Genomic DNA, 15,269 nt, shown 5'->3' on the forward strand with positions numbered 1-15,269 from the left:
TAATTATATATACATAATATAAACATATCACTATATATTTAAATTATTTCATTAAGTTTAAGTTATTTAATAAAAAAACTAAGTTGTTTCATATGTAGATAATAGAATATAACTTAACATATAAATAATTTTTAAAAAGGATTACATAAATAAACACATGCCATTAATATTATATAAAATATCGGCACAGGTCATCAATAATTTAAGAATTTTCAAAATAGTGATATAAATGATATCTTATAGAAGCAGAATTTTTTTTTAGGGTAATGAATTTCATTGTGTTCTTAAGGATGAAATTGTAATCGATTTAATAGGACAAAAAACGCGAAAAAAGAGTATTAGGATTCGGATCTACCGGATCTCTATCGACCCTGAAGTCCGAAATAGATCTATTTCTTTCGCGGTTCCAAACCACACGAAGAGATAAAAATTAATAAAACCACGCACTCTCACTCCTTTCTTCTTCTCCCCATTTTCACCGTTCCAAAAGGGGTTTATCTAGGGTTTTCTTTTCCGGTTTGCAGCTCCTATATCCATGGCAAAGCCAGCGCGGGGCCGTCCCTCGCCGCCGTCTGGCTCCGGCTCAGGCTCATCCTCTCGATCCCGGTCGAGGTCGAGGTCTCGCTCACGGTCTTTCTCGGGTTCAGGTTCAGGTTCAGGTTCGACCTCTCGCTCTCGTTCAGTGTCCTCTCGCTCTCGCTCCAGGTCATTCTCTTCCTCGTCTCCTTCTCGTAGCCTCAGCTCTGGTAGCCGCAGTCCTCCTCCGAGAAAGAGGTATGTAAAAGCAACAAATTTTATGACCCAAGACTCTAGATTATTTTATTTTGCAATTTCTTTAAAGTTTTTCTTTTTTCTTAAGAAAAAGAATTGTTCTCCTGTTTTCTCTGTAGTCCTGCTGAGGTAGCTAGGCGAGGCCGTTCTCCGCCACCACAATCTAGAAAAGCTTCTCCGCCTCCGAGGTAATGTTACATTTTTAACTTAACTATGCAATTTTTTTAAAAAAAATTTGGTGCTTTTTTAGTTTGTGGTTCAAAAGTTTATTAATAGAGTGATATTAGAATGACATAGCTATAAACAGTTAACGTTTTATGATCATAATCGTGTCTAAGCGATGAATATTTTGATTTTGATGTTAATTTGGGCGTTATTGCATAAATCTTAGATGTGAAAGTTAATTTTTGCCAGTGAACTTCTTATAGTTCAACTATAAAGGAAAAGAGAATGTTCTCCGGAAATTTTTCAAGAAACATCTCAGTTCATAATTTTAGCATTTTTCAAAGAAGAGGACATTTATATGTGAAAATACTGAGTTATATAAACTTCTGAACAAATATTCTTTTTCTTTCTGACTCATATTTAAATCTCATTGTCTGGCGTAAATTTATATGAAGATGATAGGCTCCTACTCTCTCAGAACTGGGAAGATGCTATGTAATGCGGTAATAGCATATTGCGAGAAATTCTGCATGTTTTTGCAATCGATATATGTCATAAGCAAGTGTTTTGTCTGAATTTGGGAAGTAACTCAGCCGTATTTCAACTTTCATTTCTAAATCATTTTTATGCACGGCATTAATTGCAGGAAGGCTTCTCCCACTCGTGAGTCTCTTGTTCTTCATATCGACTCCCTTAGCAGGAATGTGAATGAGGGCCATTTAAAAGAAATATTCAGTAAGTCATGCACCTTTGTTTTATCTTGATGTAGTATGACATTATGGTTAATTGATTATTTCTTTGTGTTTATTGCTCTTCAAGCCTGTCCATAGTGGTATGGAAATGCTGACATGACCTGGCAATTTCTGTATTACTTAGGTAACTTTGGTGAAATTATACATGTGGAATTGGCAATGGACCGTAGTGTAAGTACATAATATATATGAGTTATAGCATTTAATTTTTCTTCATTCCTAGTGCAATAACAAGTTTCACCTGAGCAGGTTAATCTTCCAAAAGGATATGGATATGTTGAGTTCAAGACACGGACTGACGCTGAGAAGGCCTTACTATACATGGATGGGGTAATTGCTATAAAGATGCATGTTGAAATATAGTTGATACTATAAACAGTAAAAAAATCTGGAAATATCTTGATCACTTTTGGTGCAGGCCCAAATTGATGGCAATGTTGTTCGGGCAAGGTTCACATTACCTCCGCGACAGAAGGTTTCACCACCCCCAAAGCCTATTGCTGCTGCTCCAAAGAGAGATGCTCCCAAAACTGATAATGCTGGTGCTGATGTTGAGAAGGATGGGCCAAAACGGCAAAAAGAATGTATGCTTTATTTCATTTTAATGCTGTGGAAGTTTTTGTGCATTCTTTGTTTTCTTGTAGTTATTGTATCTTGTTGATGTCAGCTCCTCCTCATCGGAAACCTCTAGCATCTCCTCGAAGAAGATCTCCTATTGCACGGAGAGGTGGATCTCCTAGACGTCTTCCTGATTCTCCTCCACGTCGACGTGCAGATTCTCCTCCTGCTCGTCGGCGGATGGATTCTCCTTATCGTCGTGGAGATACACCTCCAAGGCGGAGACCAGCATCACCAGCTAGAGGACGTTCTCCATCTCCACCAAGGCGTTATAGATCCCCTGCAAGGTTGGCTGCCTGGTGCTTTCTACTATTCCTTGCACCATGTATTGGTACTTTTGGAAGGCTGTTGACCAATTATCATACTTTGTAGGGGCTCTCCCAGAAGGATGCGCGGTAGTCCTGTGCGCAGACGTTCTCCTCCTCCTCCAAGGCGACGGTAATGTCTCTTATTATATTTTGGAAATTTAAAACTTGAAATGTCTCCACTATATGTTTGAGCGATCATAATCCATGAACATTAATGAACGAGAAAGTATAGCATGTAAGAGACTGATATTGCAATAATGAACATCAGAAATCTGGTGGGAGAAACAATGCATGGACTAATTTAAACATCAGACTTGATGTTAGTTCTTTCTTTCTTTCTATTTGCTCGGCAATTTGGCATTTGAAGATCTGCTGTATCAATTCAGTTTTCCCTAGTTATGTTATTGGTCATTAGAGACCTTGGGCATTGATTCCTTAAAACATTTAGCCAAAAATCTAACCGTTCTAACCAAATTTTGAGTTTATTATAACTACACTTGATTGTACTTTGTTGGCCAACTTATTTCCCCCTTAACCTCAGCACACCTCCTCGACGAGCCCGTAGTCCTCCCAGAAGGTCTCCCCTTCGTCGTCGTAGTCGCTCTCCGATTCGTCGGCCTGCTCGCTCGCGTTCAAGATCAATTTCACCAAGGAGGTACCTTTCTGAACATGGTTGCATTGATTTTTTATGTTAACTGTATCATGTTGATCAGACATTTTATCTATTCTTTATCTCGTCAGAATTATTTATGCTATATGCTTAAGATTCTTGAAACTTTATTATGTAAGAATCTGAATTAAGATGCGTAATTGGAGGAACTTCTTAGAATGAATTAACTATAGATCATGCAAAGGCTGTCTTTGCATAGTTCATTTAATTTGGTTGGGAAGAGGAATATTCGGGGAGTGGGTAACAGAGCTAGATTAGGAGGGGGAATGTCTGAACTACTGTATAAATAAGATGGACTAGATTGTATGAGAAGTGTTGTTGAGAACCTAAACAAAGAGAGGAACGTGTACATCAAATTTGTACTAGTTTCTAGACCTCTTCTTATTAATGAACTGATCCTTATTGCTTGCAGTATATGAATAATCCTACTTTGCTTAACGTTGTATAACCAGATTCTGTGAGCTTATATTTCTTATATCCTGGATCAGGCATTGTACTGTTACATTGTCTCATGTTACTAAGTAACATTCTGAGCATGTTTTAATGTCTGAACTACTGTATAACTAAGATGGACTAGATTGTATGAGAAGTGTTGTTGAGAACTTAAACAATAAGAAGGGGGGTGCACATCAAATTTGTACTAGTTATCTAGACCTCTTCTTATTAAAGAACTGATCCTTATTGCTTGCAGTATATGAATAATCTTACTTTCCTTGAAGTTGGATAACCAGATTCTGTAAGCTTGTATTTCTTATATTGTGGATCAGGCATTGTACTGTTACATTGTCTCGTGTTGCTAAATAACATTCTGAGCATGTTTTACATTGTTTAACAGAGGCCGAGCACCTGCTGCAAGGCGTGGGAGGTCATCATCCTATTCTGGATCACCTAGTCCTCGCAAGGTTTTGTCTCTTTTTCTTTTGACTATTATGTGATAAATTTGCATTTTCTTCACTTTTATAATGATCTTATCTGTTCTATTGCAGCAGGTTACTCGCAAGATATCAAGGAGCCGTAGTCCTAGAAGGTACTGATTTCAATATCTATATTTATGCTCGCATGCATAAAAAGTTGCTATGATTATATTATTTCATTTGTTTGAATTTTATTTTTCATGAGATAAAGGTACTTGTGGCGTGGCTAACACATGATGTAGATGTCCTTGCTAGACAGTTCCTTCTGAATTTTTATTTTTTATTTTTGGATTTTGTTCTTTTAGAGATAGTGCTAGGCTTTGATTGCTTTAATGAAAAATTTGAGATTGGAATGGTGAAAATCATGTGTGCTAGGTTGAAATTTGGACCATTGCCACTTACAACTGCATCAATTTTTCTTCTGGCACTCTTTTCAAGGAGGCATGGTTAACAATTCTGTTGGTCTTTTTGTTTGCTGTGATAGTTCTCTTATGACGGTTTTAGTCTTTCTTGGTTCTAGTTCTTAATTCTTTTCTTTCCTTTTTTGAATTTTTTTTTTTAAAGTAACAAAGACATGCTTCTGGTGTAGGCCTCTGCGAGGAAGAAGCACTAGCAACAGTAGCAGTAGCAGTTCACCACCCCGTAAACCATAGGTAGTAGTTGCTGTACCCCAAACTTGATAGTTGTGAATGATGTAATCTTTTAAAGATACTTTGTCAGTGTGGTAAAATACTTTCCTTCCTTCCTTATGTAATGGGGTATTGTTTTCCAGGATTATATCTGTTGCTTAAGAGAGTCCATGCTTTGTGTGCTACGTTGCTCATAAATACTAGCAGGAAAAAATATTTAAATGCATTTTGATTACATTGTGTTTAATTTAGTGTAGAGTGCTCTTTAGTTTTACCAAAGCGGTTGATGAAATTCATGCTGATGTGTTCCTGCTGCGTTGATGAGGCTGCATGTGGGCTGTGGTTCTTTTGCGTGGATGTATTTGACCTGACTATTTGAATTTGATATAAGTGCGATTTTAGCATTTGTAACATGCACTTTGCTGGAACTGCTATCAAGGACTAGCCCTGTCCTAGAATCTACTAGTTAAAATTTATTCTTTAGTAAAGTTTTAATTGCTAGCTAGCCTTGCCCCTTTGGAGATCCTATGGTCATTGGATGGTTGGAAATCACTGGATGTGCTCGAGTGGCAAGTTTCTAGTACCGCAACGCTATTACATTCAGAAGAAACAATAGTGGCAGTGAACTGCAGTTACGATAACGGTGAAGTCGTCGTTTTAAGCTGCTACGTTTGGCATTGAGGTTTTCAATAAATATGGTGATATCCCAATCTCATTATGTGCCTCATTTGATTACACGCCATTGAAGAGATTATTGATTGCAAAAAAAGCGTCTTGGTATCATGGTTGTGAAAATAAATTTCTTAACCGCAATCTCACATCTTGGCACTATGGTGAGAAAAGCTGGTTTTGGTTTGCCTCTGCTTTGAGTGGGCTAAAGCCCAAGAATGAATGATATTTCAAGTTGAGGAAAAAAAGAAAACAAAGTTAACTATCGGCAATAATCCAAATGGACCCAAAAGCAAGCTCGAGCTCAAACAACGGGTACCAGAATGAGCAGAGATCAAAACCACCCGAAAATCGAAATGACCAACCAAAATAATATGAAACCCGATACAAGCTAATCCAAACCCGATTACACCCGCCATTAAGTGTACATTATTTAAGATATGTCTGCTCTACTATTGTTTGGCATGAAAATCGGAAGAACGGACACAGTAAAAGAGTAAGGATACATCACCAAAAAGAATTTTCTTAAGAAAATAAGAAGAAAATGGATGGGTAGAATAACTAATTTAAAGGAAGGATCCCAACACTACAGTTCTGGTTTCTGCAAGAGCTCTGTCCAAACCCTAGTCACAGTTTTACCAAATTTCACATTTGCTTCCCCAGATTATCCTTCGACATCTTCTAAAGGTTAGTTCTTTCTCCTCTTTCCCTAATCAGCATCAACGTAGATAGATGCCAGAAAAAATTTATTTTCGTACCTAAGTTTACACTAGTTCTTTTTTTTTTTTTTCTTCTTTTTTACTCGATAATTAACTTCAAGAAATGATTAAAACATGACTCTGTTCTTTCTAACAAGATGAACTTTGGATTTTTAATCTTGATAATGCAGTAATATCTTCTGGCTTACCGTACAAGCTCAGATAATAGTGGGTATTTCATGGCAGGCAATGGCCTGCCATCTCTGGGTCGCGTAAAGCTAAGTGATCTTATTCCAAGTGAAGGCTTGCCTTCTGATTCTTACAAATTATCAGTCTCCGCTCTATCACAATCGCTTGCTCAATATTCTGCTGTTATCATTCAGTTCTCTGCTAGTGATGGTGCCCTTTTAAGATCTGGTTTGGATTCTGCTAGACTCTATTTTCATCAAAGATCATCATCATACCCATCATCTGCAGATATGATTAGTGATTCTCGTGAATGGTGCAAAACATCTGGTTATTATGCTGATCCTCAATCTTGGCATGAAACTTATGATTATAGACCTGGTTTAACTCCTACTGAGCTGAATAATGCTATGGAGATTCCTCCTGCTGGATTGCCTGATATATTCTCATTGCTTGGAAAGGCCGCTAGGGATATACTCGATGCTATTAGTTTCTATTTAAACTTACGTAGTTCTCCGTTTACTGAAATACTCGATAATGTTCCTTTGAGAAATCGAGAAATATCATCTTCGGTGTTGTCTGTTTGTTGTCATGCTAGACCATCATTTCAGAATGCACAACATCATAATTTAACTGCTCAGGAGGACGGTCAGCTTGTTATGTATCCTGATCATGAGAATCAAGTCGATAAGAGCCTTATATCTCTTGTTAAGTCAGATAAGGCAGGTTTACATGTTAGAGATTTTCATGGTCGGTGGGTTCTTTTGGATGGAGATCTTGGTCCTCAAGAAGTTGTTGTTTACCCTGGACTTGCCTTATACCAGGCTACTGCAGGTTATATCAACCCTGCATTGCATAGAACAGAGATTAATAACATGCAAGGGAACATGCATGGACGCTGTTCTTTGGCTTTTAAACTTATGCCCAAGTCTATGACCAGTCTCAGTTGTTCAGAGATGAGAGCAGCTGGTCATGGGGTTGAAGCTCAGTTCCAGCTACCAGTATCGGTGGACGATTTCATGCAGAGATCTCACCCAACTGATCAGCTCTTTAACAGAAATTGCTTCCAGAGTTTCAATTTTCCAACATCTCATGATGGTAAGAAGCATCCACTACATTTTTGTTTTGATTGCTTATCTAGTCTACATGCCATTGCTGTCCTCCTGACTACTATAGGCTAGCATGTGCACTTCAAGACATACAATTTTTTTTTTTTTTGAAAAGAGAAATTCTTTTAGTCAGTTGATCTTTTATAATTATCGGGCCTTCCTTATCTCTCATCATTATGACTTACTGTGCAAACTCATTTCATTTTGGGCCTTCATTCTGATCTATTTTTTATGTTTCATTATTAACTTAAATTGCAGATAGCTAGAGATTATTTCTGTTATTCCTCAATTCTCATTTAATGAAACTGAACTGTGTGACTTTTCAATTTTTCTGGTTTAAAATATGATGGACTACTTTAATTCAAAATGAAGGATCTCTTTCAGATTTAAAATCATAGGAAATTTCTCTCTCTCTCTCTCTCTCTCTCTCTCTCTCTCTCTCTCTCATATGATAGAAAAGTGAAATTTGTCAAATCAATCATTTTGGCCCGCTTTCTTTTGGGTTCTTTTTCACATTTATTTTGCTATTCAAGTAGTCCTTAGCAGAAGTTTATAACAGCAGGTCCTTGGATCGATGACATGCTGGTACAGGATCTATGAAGCCCATGATGAGGAGAAGGAAGAACAATTCAAGATGCAAACCGCTGCCACCTTCAAAGAGGCTAAGGCTTGAGGCCCAGAGAGTTCTCAAGGAAAGGGTTCAGGACATTGCAGATAAGAAGGGGATCAAGCTAAGATTCTGCAGCCTGAAGGAGTGTGAGAATCACATTCATTCCCTGGATAGCCCATGTTCCAATATTAGATTGGAGATTGGATGGCCTCCTGGAGTGCCATTTGTTCATCCTCATGATCTGCCTAACAAGGCTAAGATTGGTTTTCTCGAAGCATATGAGCCTGGGTGGACAGCAACTCATGGTATGGAGTTAAGTCTAACTGAACCTGGACAAGGCAGTCAACAGTCGGCCAATTGTAACTGTAACTCACCTCTTCAAGCTCGATTTGCATACAATCATGTCTCTTTTATAGCAATCTCTCTTATGCTTAAGGCCTTATACATAAACATCAACACATGCACTCACAAACATCAATATATCAATCTCCTAGGGATCTTCTAGAGTATTATGAATTATGATGCTAACACTTTCAGGGTTCTGTTAAGAGTATTGGTGTATGCTTGCGTCGCCTGAATTGTAAAATTAGATCTATATGGTAGCACAACACTATAATATGCTATAACTTCATAAGTTTAATGATGTGCAAGTGGAAACAGGTTTATTGTGGGAATTTGCTGGTGACCTTTCTTTGCTCTTTCATAGCTAAATTTGGTGCTAATAAGGGATGATACCGACCAGCATGCCTTTTCATCAGAAATCTGTTCTTTTTATCATAATTATTTTCATCTCCTTTATAAATTCCCACACCAGTCACATTCACAGCGATAAATGTATATATCTACCTTTGTTTTCTGATAAATGATGTCTGCATACTTGTTTGTGCAGGAATCAGTTTCCATATTTTCCGGTATGGAGTGATCCCTGGTCAGCTTCTAGCTATGTTTGAGAGAATTTATCTGCATGGTTTATTCTCAGTTGTGGGTTTAAGCAGCTTGTGATTGCATATTGTAGTCAGTTCCATAAAGTAGTTTATTTTCTTCACTTTGTTTCCTTTTCAATGTGCTCTTTGAAGAGCATAAAGCAGTATCTTAGAGGAAATGGAAAATAACAACCTTGTGTAGATTTGAAGCCATAAAGGAGAGCTATCAATCTGCGCCTCATTTCATGGCAGCTGATGCAGGCTTGATGCAGCAATTTCCATAATTCTCCAGATTCTGAATTAGTAGAAAAAGCTTTTAGTTTTAAATGAATAAGGAGGAAATTACAGTTTCGAGATTGTACAAAAAAAAAAAAGAGGAACCGTGGAGTCACATTCACTGACAAAATCTTTCCAACGTCTAATTCACTAGAATCTGTTCACTCGTTAATTTCTGTAGCTGCCTCAGGTCTGTACAAATCTTGATTGCTAGACCTTGGCAGATTCTAATTATTAACAGTCCGGTTGTGTTCTTGTTCTTGTTCATGTTCAGTTTAGCAGTATATAATTTATGAGCGCTGCCATTCAGTGTCAGGTTTGCCCTACGTTTTCCATTTTAGTTGGTATGATACTGGTCTTTTGACAAGAGAATGAGTTTGTCTTTCCATTTGCTCAGGAGCTCGATCAAAATATCTCATTTCACAAACTCTTGAACCTTTAATTGGTGTTTGTAAATTATTCATTATGATTGTCAAATGCATAATTAACGATGAAGCTTGCCCATGGAACTTCTCAATAACTAAGAACTGCAAAAAGATTTACAGAGCTATGTGTTCCAGCTTTAATATTACAAGGTGGACTAATGCACAGGCAATTCACCAACTATCTTCTGCAACAAGTGATGCGGAGCCATAGTACCAACATATGTTGAAACCAGAGCCAGTCCTGCTTCGTAGATCAGCAATTGCTATCTCTAGCAAGAAAACTACCTAATTGACCACACCAGGCCTCTGAATACATATCCAGGCACAGTTGAAATTGCCTCATTAACAATCCAGCCTTTGGCGCCATGTAGCCACCATGGAGGCTTTTAGCTCCTCACACACGAAAAATCCATTAACTGCTAAATGGAGGTTGGTTCTCAAAAGGGAGTTCAATGGGCGTTGCATTGCCATAAAATTCTTCCAAGTTGTAAAACGCTCTTTGCTCAGGAAGAAATATATGGATTACCACATCACCTGAATGTCAACGCCTACATGGATTAGAAACTCTTCAACAAGGTTCATAAAATGATTAACCCCGACCCACCAAAAGAATAATCAGTTGAGAAAAGACAAACATAGAGCGAAAAAAATAAGCCAGATGACAATAGAAAATGAATCCTTCTTAACTTCTTCCAGAAATGGGATGTGAGTGCTAATTACAGCTGCAAAATTAAGTTGTTAGCATCTAGTAGTTTCATGATAAACAAAAGCTGATGGGTCATCATTCCATAGGCCTTACCGAAATCTAAGAGGGTCCATGAGTTAGGTTTGGTATCCCCTGATGGAACTCTTCCATACTTCTTCTCAGCAAGATCTCTGATTCTTGACCTACAAAGTGCATACTATCAGCTCATCTATTAAATTAGCTCCAATTTCTTTTACATCTAAATAACACGACACTAAAAGTTTCATACGCAATAGCATCTATCTGAGGGCGTGAAAAGGCTGTTGCAATGATAAAAAATCGAGTCCAATACACGAGAGGCTTTACAAAGAGGACTCTTATATCTCCAGCCTTAACATCACTTGCAACCTTGGCCATTGCCACAGCAACTATCAAAGAGAAAAGAAAGCCATGAGATGATCAAATTTAAGTTTTAAGGACTACAAGTACAATGATGGGTGTATGCATAACTATAGTATGCTGTTTCACCATGCACGATAAGAAACTGTTAAACTTTGAAAGCAAACAAATTACTTTAAACTAGAGAACAAAGAAACCAAACTTCATCAATCGAATTGGAAGATATCACAACTGGGCGGTATCAATTTGGAAAATGTAGAAAAAGTAAAGAATTTCTTCTGGTAATGCAAAAAAAAGAAACTAATATTACTACTGACCTTCAAGTAACTTACAACACTCACTCAGATACAATTAAAACCCAGCTTGGATCATAAATCTCAACTTATGTCAATAGTTTAATTTTTAAGAGGCTAATTTCGTAGTAACCACATTACAACAATAAAATCAACAGCAATACCAATTAGGATTAGATTATTGTGTTTATTTACCAATAACACTAAAGTTTTAAAATTATTGTTTTTAAAAAAGTACAATTTATGAATTGATGAATGAAGATTAATAAAAAAAAACATAACAAAAGCGCACTTAAAAGAGAAGCAAATACATACATGACATGCTTTCAGCATCATCATCAACATCAGCAGTGGGAGGCTTTTGGTCATTAGTCCTAAAAACCACCTTTCCGTATTTATTAAACAATTCATCAAGCATTTCATCAGTATCTTCTACATTCTGCAATCACATTTATCACTTTTGACCTCAGATACCAAAACCTTAAAACTCATAAATGTCAATTCAAAATCTCATATTTCTAAATCAACTTAACGGAAACTAAAGTTCATTACTTTAAGCAAAAAACCAAAAGCAACTCAAACATCATACCGAGAAGAAGCTATCATCAGAGTCTTTTCGAATTGCAAAACTGGGTTTTAATTTCAACTTCTTTGTTGTTCTGGGTATTTGGCACGACCTATTGCAACGTGGCAACTGAAGCCATAACCACCCAGATTGCTTCCTGTGAATTGGATAGAGCCTGGATTCAAAATGACCCAATTCACCGGACAAATGTGTTCCAGCACCGGTACCGGCGATAAATAGAGTAAACGCTGCCATTATTCTTGTGTTTTTGGTATGAGAAATTATAGATAGATGATAAAAGAGAGGGAGATTTTGTATAAAAAAGATAAGATAATCACCCACTCTCTTCGAAAACTGTATGACCCGGATATAAAACCCGACTCTAATATATATAATTTGGGTCCCTTCTACTTAAAATTTTCACTTTCAGTCCTTTTATAATTATTAAAAAGTGCGTGTTCAAAAAATAATTATTAAAAGGTGTGATTTTAAATAAAATAGTTTTACAATATGACTAAAGTAAATAATACATTTAGTTAAGATTATTGAAATTTGAAAACTAAATACCATGTAAATATTTTCCCCATTATTATTAAACAAAGAGGAAAAATGTAGAATATTCTGTCTATTTTATATATTTGCGATAATATGCTTTGAGTTTTTCTATTCAAATTTCATATTTGTATTCTTTGATAAATCTGCATGCTTTGATTAATTGGAAAGATAAGTTTGGACTTCAACTTATAAATTTACAAATTTAAAACTGCAGGGATCAAAAATATATGTTGAAGACAATTTTAAGGAATATTCTAATAATTATACCATTGCAATTCGGATATGTGACCCAATAGGTCCAACCCATTAAAGAAAGGGACAAAGGGCTGAAGCGCCAGGAAACCTGGGCTGGGCTGTAAATTTAAACGGAGTGGCAGTCCTGTAATTTTCATCAGCTATCAAGACTATTCTCAAATCTTAGGAGGCCCGAAAAAACCCTAGCAGATCCTGGCAACTATAAGAGGCAGAATAATAGCGAACACCAAACCCTAGACGGCAAATAAACAAGTAAAGCTCTTCCAGGTCGCAGCAGTAAGAACCAAAAATGGTGAAGTTCTTGAAGCCCAACAAAGCCGTGATCCTCCTGCAGGGGCGCTACGCAGGGCGCAAAGCCGTGATCGTGAGATCCTTCGACGATGGAACACGTGACCGTCCCTATGGGCATTGCCTTGTCGCTGGCATATCAAAGTACCCAGCAAAAGTGATCAAGAAAGACTCTGCCAAGAAGACAGCAAAGAAATCTCGTGTGAAGGCATTTATGAAGGTAGTTAACTACAGCCATCTGATGCCAACAAGATACACACTTGATGTTGATTTGAAGGATGTGGCGACTCCCGATGCTTTGGTTACTAAGGATAAGAAGGTTACTGCCGCAAAAGAGATCAAGAAAAGGCTCGAGGACAGGTTCAAGACTGGAAAAAATCGTTGGTTCTTTTCCAAGCTCAGGTTTTAAAGATCGATTACGGGATTACTGCTATCGCATGTTTTTTTATTTAAGTGAAGCTTCTCTGTCTGCTTTAAACATATGGCAATTTTGTTATGTTGACTCTCGTCTTTATTGTAGTTTGATTTAAATGGATATGAAGGTTAGCCTTATTAATTTGGTTTTATTTGCTGGGTATTTTAATTGATGTCGTGCAGCTTTGGTTTTTAATTTAATTGGTTTGTTTACTGTTATATATGCATATATTTTGCTTATAAATGCTTTTGCTCGGCTATTTTGTGTTTTTTCTTGCTTATGCCTTGAAGTAGGAACATTTATTTTCTGTAGATATATATATATATATATATATATATATATATATAGAGAGAGAGAGAGAGAGATTTTCATGTGCTTATTTGAAGTATACTTGCAATGGCTTGTGATTGTGTATTAAGATGATAAATGCTGTGTTTATAGGAATTATTGCTCGATATTAACTGGCAGGAATTAGTGTTGTTTGGCGTTGATAAAGTTGTGCACATCTGCATTAGATGACACACTTGTACAGATTAGTCTTAGACTTACATTTCATTAGTTTATTACTGATGTTGACATCTGTTCACCTGTATGACCCAGCCATCCTATTACTGGCTTTTGTGGCCAATGCATGTTGTCAATTGCTTTTTTGAGTTCTGTTTTCAGCTAGATCTGTGAGCAGTTATGGCTGACTGAACGGTTCGTTTACTTGTTGACTTGGCGGCATTCATTCACCTAGAATACTTGGTCGTCCTGTTGATTTGTCTTTTTCAGTTTATGTTTTCTTTCAATCCTTCGTTAACTTTTCCATGGTTGCTGTATTTGTTCTGATATCCACTTTTAGGTTGTCAACTTCTATGGCATTAGAAAGTATCATGTTTCAGTATTTGTAGGAGCACCTGCCATTTCTTTTGCGCTCATTGTATTATGATGCCTGCCAGTGCATCTCTGTTCTTAGTGCGTTTAAATTAGCCTTTGGGTATTATAGATTTTTTGCTTTTGAACTTCAGTACAAAACCTCCTTGTTTTTTTATGGTAGGGATTACTGCAACTCGTCCTCAAAGTTACCAAAATTCAGATGAATAACATGAAAGATATCGAGTTTGAATAACAATTGTAATCTTTTGTAATTTTATTTGAAGAAAGATTACAATTAGGTTATTAATCTTATTTGATGAAAGATTACAATTAGGTTATTCTACTATCAGTCTACGGCAGGATCTCTCAGCAACAGCATACATCCAGCACAAAGCAGCAGCAAAACTGCAAACGCAAATGGGGGGCATAAAATTAGTAGTGTGAATATTAAGATGGTTGCAAGAGGGAGGGAGAAGAGAGCTAACCCTCCTTTCCAAAATCCATCCCCTTTGCTCTTATTTTCTGCAGGAGTATGTTGCTGGTGATCTGCACCATCCTTTGTTGGGTAACCAATTGGTGGTGGTGGATAAACTGGACCTGTTGGCAGATATGCTGTTGCAGATGTAACTTCAGAATGCGTTACCATTAGATGAAAAATCAAACAGTTAGATCAACTCTTACTCAGCCTTTAAGGACTTTCCTTGCAAAATCAGATGAATCTAAAGAACAAAATAACTAACAATAAAGAGTCATTACCAACAGGGGGGGTCTTCTTGCAAAAGAAAACGTAGGAAAAATCAAGTTTTGTTAGAGGGAATTGCAAGTTGTAGTAAATCTCGAAAGGATATTTGTAGTACATGGAATAACATTTTGCTTCTTGGACGGGGTTTACAAGAGGTCGTCCACAATGCCTAAAACAAATTCATATCCCAATTGTCAATGAGATACCTTCATGCTTGTTGCATTATTTTCTACTTGTGCATTTCTATTTCATATTCCGACCCCAACAAATTGCCTCTCTGATTGTCAACCTCTGTAAAATTCTAATAAATTGCAGACCAATAACAGTACTGATGGAAACAAAGAAGTTGCTCGTTAAGGAGAAGATATTCCTTTAGCTTCTGGATTTTAGTTCAAGTAATAAAAGGAATAGGAAGGCGAAGACTGGCTGGCTAACCTAGGATCTGGAACTTGAGTATGGGCTAATCTTCCCAAGTCAGCCCATTCTTGGTA

General features: G+C 37.0%; 4 protein-coding genes across 8 annotated transcripts; 3 read left to right on the top strand and 1 right to left on the bottom strand.

Annotated features, from left to right (window-relative positions):
- Positions 1 to 278: 278 nt before the first annotated feature.
- LOC8272632 (serine/arginine-rich splicing factor SR45) lies at positions 279 to 5,062 on the top strand. 4 transcript variants are annotated; one of them, XM_015715740.3, is made up of 12 exons: positions 279 to 774; positions 891 to 959; positions 1,583 to 1,671; positions 1,813 to 1,859; positions 1,938 to 2,018; positions 2,107 to 2,272; positions 2,356 to 2,593; positions 2,691 to 2,744; positions 3,156 to 3,269; positions 4,120 to 4,186; positions 4,271 to 4,311; positions 4,788 to 5,062. In XM_015715740.3, the coding sequence occupies exons 1-12, from the start codon at positions 536 to 538 to the stop codon at positions 4,849 to 4,851; spliced, it is 1,269 nt and encodes a 422-aa protein (XP_015571226.2). In that variant the 5' UTR covers positions 279 to 535; the 3' UTR covers positions 4,852 to 5,062. The 4 variants fall into 4 exon arrangements, with proteins under 4 accessions (XP_015571226.2, XP_015571227.2, XP_015571224.2 ...); XM_015715741.3 differs by having other exon boundaries at positions 280 to 774; positions 4,274 to 4,311; XM_015715738.3 differs by having other exon boundaries at positions 282 to 774; positions 2,679 to 2,744.
- A 136-nt stretch (positions 5,063 to 5,198) lies between these two features.
- On the top strand, positions 5,199 to 9,613 carry LOC8272631. Of its 2 annotated transcripts, XM_015715737.3 has the most exons (4): positions 5,199 to 6,183; positions 6,386 to 7,478; positions 8,081 to 8,464; positions 8,989 to 9,613. In XM_015715737.3, coding segments are annotated over exons 2-4 (1,431 nt in total). In that variant the 5' UTR covers positions 5,199 to 6,183; positions 6,386 to 6,433; the 3' UTR covers positions 8,991 to 9,613. The 2 variants fall into 2 exon arrangements, with proteins under 2 accessions (XP_015571223.2, XP_048228560.1); XM_048372603.1 differs by lacking the exon at positions 8,989 to 9,613 and having other exon boundaries at positions 8,081 to 8,608.
- Positions 9,614 to 9,728: 115 nt separating this feature from the next.
- LOC8272630 (protein Iojap, chloroplastic) lies at positions 9,729 to 12,030 on the bottom strand. Its single transcript, XM_015715742.3, has 5 exons — positions 11,690 to 12,030; positions 11,416 to 11,539; positions 10,698 to 10,836; positions 10,523 to 10,611; positions 9,729 to 10,257 (listed from the first exon to the last, which is right to left on the bottom strand). Exons 1-5 carry the CDS (start codon positions 11,918 to 11,920, stop codon positions 10,136 to 10,138), a joined length of 705 nt encoding a protein of 234 aa, XP_015571228.2. The 5' UTR covers positions 11,921 to 12,030; the 3' UTR covers positions 9,729 to 10,135.
- Positions 12,031 to 12,689: 659 nt separating this feature from the next.
- LOC8272629 (60S ribosomal protein L27) lies at positions 12,690 to 13,329 on the top strand. The gene has a single exon (XM_002513364.4). The coding sequence runs from the start codon at positions 12,765 to 12,767 to the stop codon at positions 13,170 to 13,172; it is 408 nt and encodes a 135-aa protein (XP_002513410.1). The 5' UTR covers positions 12,690 to 12,764; the 3' UTR covers positions 13,173 to 13,329.
- The last annotated feature ends 1,940 nt before the right edge of the window (positions 13,330 to 15,269 follow it).

The sequence above is a fragment of the Ricinus communis genome, chromosome 4 (genome assembly GCF_019578655.1).
Source record: "Ricinus communis isolate WT05 ecotype wild-type chromosome 4, ASM1957865v1, whole genome shotgun sequence".
Classification (NCBI taxonomy): Eukaryota; Viridiplantae; Streptophyta; class Magnoliopsida; order Malpighiales; family Euphorbiaceae; genus Ricinus; species Ricinus communis.

Bases quoted from the DNA above. Each gene is read 5' to 3' on its own strand.
- LOC8272631 (XM_048372603.1), top strand. From the start codon at position 6,434: ATGGCAGGCAATGGCCTGCCATCTCTGGGTCGCGTAAAGCTAAGTGAT. The intron at 7,479-8,080 runs GTAAGAAGCATC...ATGCTGGTACAG, and splicing joins TTTTCCAACATCTCATGATG to GATCTATGAAGCCCATGATG.
- LOC8272630 (XM_015715742.3), bottom strand. From the start codon at position 11,920: ATGGCAGCGTTTACTCTATTTATCGCCGGTACCGGTGCTGGAACACAT. The intron at 11,540-11,689 runs GTATGATGTTTG...ATGTGATTGCAG, and splicing joins CTGATGATAGCTTCTTCTCG to AATGTAGAAGATACTGATGA. The intron at 10,837-11,415 runs GTATGTATTTGC...TCTCTTTGATAG, and splicing joins TGATGCTGAAAGCATGTCAT to TTGCTGTGGCAATGGCCAAG.
- LOC8272629 (XM_002513364.4), top strand. From the start codon at position 12,765: ATGGTGAAGTTCTTGAAGCCCAACAAAGCCGTGATCCTCCTGCAGGGG.
- LOC8272632 (XM_015715738.3), top strand. From the start codon at position 536: ATGGCAAAGCCAGCGCGGGGCCGTCCCTCGCCGCCGTCTGGCTCCGGC. The intron at 775-890 runs GTATGTAAAAGC...TTTTCTCTGTAG, and splicing joins AGTCCTCCTCCGAGAAAGAG to TCCTGCTGAGGTAGCTAGGC. The intron at 2,745-3,155 runs GTAATGTCTCTT...CCTTAACCTCAG, and splicing joins CCTCCTCCTCCAAGGCGACG to CACACCTCCTCGACGAGCCC.